At 37.0% G+C, this 6,214-nt stretch overlaps 1 protein-coding gene across 2 annotated transcripts in view; it reads left to right on the top strand.

Annotated features, from left to right (window-relative positions):
- The window catches only part of Pank1 (pantothenate kinase 1), a 63,371-nt gene extending 61,017 nt beyond the window's left edge, over positions 1-2,354 (top strand). For both annotated transcript variants that reach the window (XM_048801733.1, XM_015500109.2), the window contains exon 7: positions 909-2,354. In XM_048801733.1, the coding sequence (XP_048657690.1) occupies positions 909-968 (60 nt within the window). In that variant the 3' untranslated portion in view covers positions 969-2,354. The remainder of the gene's footprint in view (positions 1-908) is intronic.
- The last annotated feature ends 3,860 nt before the right edge of the window (positions 2,355-6,214 follow it).

Raw genomic sequence — 6,214 nt, 5'->3', positions numbered from 1 at the left:
TATACCACCTGATTCACACTTCCTGCTTAGCATTGTTTTTGCTATTCTGGGTCTTTTATTTTTCCATATGAATTTCATGATTGCTTTCTCTATTTCTACAAGAAATGCCGTTGGGATTTTGATTTCGCCAGACATCTTGATCATGGACTTCCCAGCTTCCAGAAGTCTTAAGAAATAAATTGCAATTGTTTCTGAACTACCCTGTCTTTGGGACTTTTATATATAGCAGCTCAATAGGCTAAAATGAAAGTTGCTAAAATGTGTTTTTAGTTTCTTTTCATCTTCACAGAGCTTGGGCTTACGTTTTACAGATGGGCAAAATGAGGCTGCAGCTGACTTAAGGGCCTTCCTCAAATTTTCTGAGGGAAATTTAGGGTTTTCTTCCATGAGATACAGATTTGATGTCAGATAAACGTGGGTGTTGAGCCCTTCCACAAGTCGCATAACCCTGACAGGGTAATTTATTACCTTTCTTTTCTCATCTGAAATAATAATGTAGATTTTGCCATGGCAAAGGTTAAAATGAAATACAGCTATAATACTAGAAGTATCCAGCACTTAGCACATAACTTGTGCCAGATATCTTTCTAAACACTTTATATATTTAACCTGTATAGTACATATATATATATATATATAAGCAAGTAGTCATTCAAATAAATGTATTGTTGTTGCTGTTGTTATTCCACCATGTATGTTTGTTCGTTTTGCTGTACTGGGGATTGAACCCATGGCCTTACACATGCTAGACACACTATCTATCACTGAGCTATATCCCCAGCTTAAGAATTCAGTTTTAAAATTTTCTCTTTCCTATAAGGGGCACCATTTCTAGAATTATGAAAAATAAGAGGTCTTTGGCTAAGGTTCCAAGACATTCCTACAGAAGTTTTCCTTTATTTTTGTAGGGTTATTTTGGAGCTGTTGGGGCATTGTTGGAACTGTTCAAAATGACCGATGACCAGTAGAAATGAGCAGTAGAGGGAACAGCCTCCTGTGAGGACAGAGAGCTGAAAGGTACTGCTGGAGAAGGAGAAAATCGCTGTGGATGGAAGCCAAGCCATTATGGCAGAGGAACCTGCTGGATTTGTAAATAATCTAAAATTCTTCTAGCTGATCTTTGACTCTTAGGTTTTGAGCTTATGATTTAAAATGGGAAATATAAGAGTTTTTTCTGTATACTGTATTTTTTAAAAAAAAATAATTTGTGCAGTGTGGCCAAACCCACCAATTTTATGCATTAACTTTGAAAAATTGTATGGTGTCTAGAAGGACCTGAAATGTAAGCGCTATTCATTTTTCTTCTGGGGTTTACTGATCGGTGTGGTAATTTTAACTTCATTTAGTAATTACTCTAGGAGATTTTACCTTTACTTATATTTTTCATGACGTTTCATGATTTGCTGTTGGTTTCAAATGAAACTACAAATCTGACATGTTTTACTGTGAACACTTTTTTTGTTTGTATGCTTTTTTTTTTGTCCTTTCTGTTTGAATGTCTTATGAAAAACATGAGTCCCTCCCCCTGTTTTTGTTATCCTCTGATCTCCCTCTCTCCTACCCACAATCTATCTTTAATGTAATTGTTCATATCAATCAAGGTGCTGACCAACTCAATACAAAGTTAAAACACACAATCCAAAGCTCTCAAAAGTGCCCATGAGGAGAAGACTTTAAATGTGTTAATGAATTTAATGAGTCTGGCAAAAGTTGAAAATGATATGCAATTTTATCTTATCCCTTATAAATACAGTGATTCGCTGGATTTATTTTATGCTGTGTTATATTAAATTGAATTATCCTATGATGAAATGCCTTCATCCATGTAATTCTTGTGCATGAAGTTTGGAACTTATTGGGAAAAGCTTCCCAGCAGATGAACTGTCACATGAAGGGGAAGTCATGCATTGAATGTCAGGTAGTAATAACTGTTTTGTATGTTTATGTACCTAGATGCTTTGTAACAAGACATCTTAAATAATAATGTTATTTTTTTCATTTTTAATATTTTAAACTGAAAACTGTACTTTCACCCCAGTTTCTAAAATTAAAAAATAATTTATAATACTGATCTCTCTATATATTTTTTTTCTTTTTTGAGAGATTCCTTTAAGACTGATGGGTAACTTTCAAGTGAGGGTCTTGTACATAGAACACATGAGATCTTATGATCTTTTGGGTCGAGCCTGTCAATGAAAGGGATTTTTGAAGAGCAGTGCAGTTGCTCCATGATAGTGTTCCCTTTTCTACCTTTGAGCGCCACCTTTAATTTTGATATCTTCAAATCTTGAGGAAGTTGATGCTAATTGAAAAATTCACTTGTCTGGTTAAAATAAAACCCATTTCTGTTGTGATGTTTTTAGTGTATATGTTATTTTCAATTCTTAATCTTCATATTCATATTATCTGCTTTGTACTGTAAAATGACTCTGTGTTGTACTTTTTTGCTCTACATTTCATAATTTGAGGCTTTAATGAGTGTGGTAAGATCCAAAAGTGTCTTTAGTTGAAGCTGTAGCCCCTTATACGACTGACTCCTTGACTGACTCCTTAATGCCAAACTATTTCTGCTGTATTCAGTAATTCCAAAGGAGTTTGTAATTTGCTCATCACAAATACATTTTATCAGCTCTTGCCTGGCTTACAAAAATTCAAGCAACTAAGAGTGGGTATTCTTGAAAATGATATTATCTAAAATTAGTGCCTTTCATGGTCTCTTATCAGGAAACAGCAGACCTTGGATCTGCAGATCATGGTTCTACAAAGGAAATCAGGGCAAGTTAGTGTGACTCTATGTACTTTGGTTTTGTTTTGGGCACTGGGTGCTGACCCGAGGAACACATTACCACTGAGCTACGTCTCTAGTCCTTTTTATTTTTTTATTTTGAGGCAGGGTCTCACTAAGTTGTTGAGGAGTTTGCTAAGATGTGAGGCTGGTGTCCAACTTAGAATCCCCCTGCCTTAGCGGAGAATACAGGCGTGGATCATCATGCCCAGCTGACTATATGTACTTTTGATTATTTAAAATCACTTGATCTCTCATTACAAACATTTAAAACACGTTTTATCTGAGGAAATACATTATTTCATTATATAAATATCAGTTGGCTACATGTAGCCAGTCTATTTCACTTGAATTACAGAAATTTTCTTAGAGTCAACACCACAGAGAAATTTGGCAAAACTAAGAATTTTCATCTTGTGCTGTGTGAAATCAGGTGGATCAGGTGGCCCAGACTGTGACTTTTTATTGTGAGACAGCTATCATATAATATGGTTTGGATGCGGCTTGGCCAGTTACTAGCTGTGTAGGCAAGTTGCTAAACCTCCCTAGTTTCCTCACCTGTAAAAATAGGACAAGTAATTGTTTTACAACCACATTGAAGGAGGACAAGGGTTAACACACAATAAATGCTTTTTCATGTTAGCAGTAATAAAAATATTTAGATGTTTTACACTAGTGCATTAAATCAGTGATTTCTCACCTTCTGGGATGAGGAAGTTGATGCTAATTTGAGTGTGGAGCTATTTTACAGATCTCCACACACCAGTACATATCCTCAATGCTCATTCACAATTCCAAAGTCCCAAACTTAAAGAAATTTACCTTGATAACTAACTTGGTAGCAAAAACTGATTTGAGCATTATTTATCCCAAGTAATGGGACTTTTCACGTTTTGTTGCTGAGCATTAATGTATTTGATTATAGGGTACTCACCCTACATTTTTGGGGTATTAAGTAGTAAATTATTCTGACTTTTTAAAAAATTTCTTTTAGTTGTAGACGGACATAATACCTTTATTTAATTTTTTTATGTGGTGCTGGGGATCCAACCCAGTGCCTCACGCATGCTAGGCAAGCGCTCTACCACTGAGCCACAACTCCAGTCCCCGATTCTGACTTTTGAAAACGTATCTAAACCTAAGAATTTCAGATAAAGAGATGTAGCTTCTGCAGTACACATAGATTCAGAGTTCCCTGGTCGGGAATTATTCTTTTATTATTATTAATATACAAGGAGTATAGAAGTTACTCTGTACCAGGAAGAAGATGAAGACCAAGAGCATAAGAGATTACATACAAAGATTATAACACCTGCTGTCCAGGAGAGAAGGACAGCAGTCTTAAGCCAAAGCATATAATATTGAGCCACAAGTGGCATTCATTTATTCATTCATTCACAAATATTTATGGCAGTAAACAAAATGAAGACCCACAATCACAGAACTTATATTACTCAATATATAATATAATGTTAGGTCAGTACTATGAAAAAAGAGGTAAACTAGGATACAGAGATAGGGAGGGGATAACTACTGAGAAAAATGAGAAAGGGAGAAATTCCTTTGGTTCATGTGGTTAAACATAACCTCTCAGAGGAGGTGACCTTTGATCAGAGTTGAATCAAGTTGGGAACACACTGTAAATACCAGGGAAATGTTTTGTTTTGTTTTGTTTTTCACTCACAGAAAATGAGAATGGGAGTTTGGAGGATCTGCAAGGAGGCCAAGTGTGTAGGGTAAAAAAATGGGAGGAGTGGTAGGAAATGGAGTTTTAGGAGTAGCCATGGGCCAAGTCCTATAGGAAGTCTGTGAGGTAGAGAGAGGCACTGGAAGGAGGGCATGGTCCAAGGACTTCTCCTTGTGAAGGGTGCTAGAAAAGACTTCATAGTCTTATCCAATGAATAGGGGCTATCAGGTGGGACAGGAGGGAAGGGCTTCCCAAGCAGAGGATGCCGGGTAAGCAAAGCTCCGAAGGAAGAAACAGCCTGGCTTCTTCAAGAAACTGGGACTGGTACGCTTTGGTTGGAACCTTGTTCATGAGGGAGAAAGCAGATTATGGGAGAGAGGAAACCAGACCAACTGCTGAAGGACTCGTATTCCATGCTAAAGATATTAAACTTTTCTGTGGTCAGTTTGGAACCATCAAGGGTTTCAAGTAAAGTGAAAATGGAAATACTCTGACTTCAAAATGATAGAACAAATTATCCTCTTGAGGCAACTGAGTAAACTAAGCATTGTGATTTTGAACACAACGCTATTTAGTTATCAGGTTTATTTCCCCTATTGAGCTATACCTCATGCAGTAGCTGCACTGGACCATGTTTTCTTTGTAACTGAGGTTATGTGAGAATTTCCTAGAGGATGAAGACTGCTCATAGCTACAAAATCAGCATGAGCATAGTCAGTGAACAGAAAAGTTTCAACACCAGGGACAACCATAAATTCTTATCATTTGCAAGAATTGTTAAAGTGAAGATAATTATCCTCTCAGTGATCAGAAGATAACTCCAAATTTGTGAAGAATATTTAATTATGGCACATTGTTTAATGGTTCTATTAAGTGCTCATTCATTTTCTTTTTTTTTCGATATTTACTGAATGTCTATGACATGGAAGCATTGAGTAGCATTCAGGCAGCATTTGGTTGTAAAGAAGACAACTTACTAGGTTCCTATTTTCATTGGGCTTATGTTCTGGTGACAGAGAGAGACTTTAAACATATAAACAACAACAACAACAACAACAAAAAAAAAAAAACACGAATACACCAGGAAGCCATTAGTGCTACAAAGAAAAGAAACAGTTGTATTAGTCAGGTTTTCCATCATTGTGACCAAAATGCTTGATAAAAACAATTTAGAGGAAGAAAAGTTTATTTTGGCTCACAGTTTCAGAGGTTCAGTTTGTGGTTAGCTAGCTGACTCTATTGCTCTGGGCCCAAGGGGAGGCAGAACACCCTCGGGGAAAGACCTGGTGGAGAAAATTTGCTTAGTTCATGACAGCAGGATACAGAAGGAGAGAAAATGAGAGAGAGGGAAGGTCCACAGGAAAGATGAACCCTTCCATGGCATGTTCCCAGTGATCCACTTCCTCCAGTCATGCCCACTTACCTATAGTAACCACTTGATTAGTCCATTCAAAGTAGGATGGACTGGTTAGGTGTAACCTAATCAGCTCACCTCAGGATATTCCTGCATTAACACAGGAGCTCTTGGAGAACACCTCATATCAAAATCATAACACAGGTGAAATGATAGAAGAGGAGGGACTTCCCTGGGCAGACAGTTGCTGGATGCAGATATGATTAAGTCATGGTCTCAGTTTTTGAGGAATGACAGGTTCACCTTGCTTTCATTCTTGCCACCTCCCCAGTGAAAAGGAAAGGTGTTTTTAGGAAACAGTTTGATAGATAATTCATTTTCTTTTTAT

The sequence above is a fragment of the Marmota marmota genome, unplaced genomic scaffold (assembly GCF_001458135.2).
Source record: "Marmota marmota marmota unplaced genomic scaffold, marMar, whole genome shotgun sequence".
NCBI lineage: Eukaryota > Metazoa > Chordata > Mammalia > Rodentia > Sciuridae > Marmota > Marmota marmota.
The sequence above is the reverse complement of the archived record's forward strand: the minus strand, read 5'-3'. Positions and strand labels throughout refer to the sequence as shown.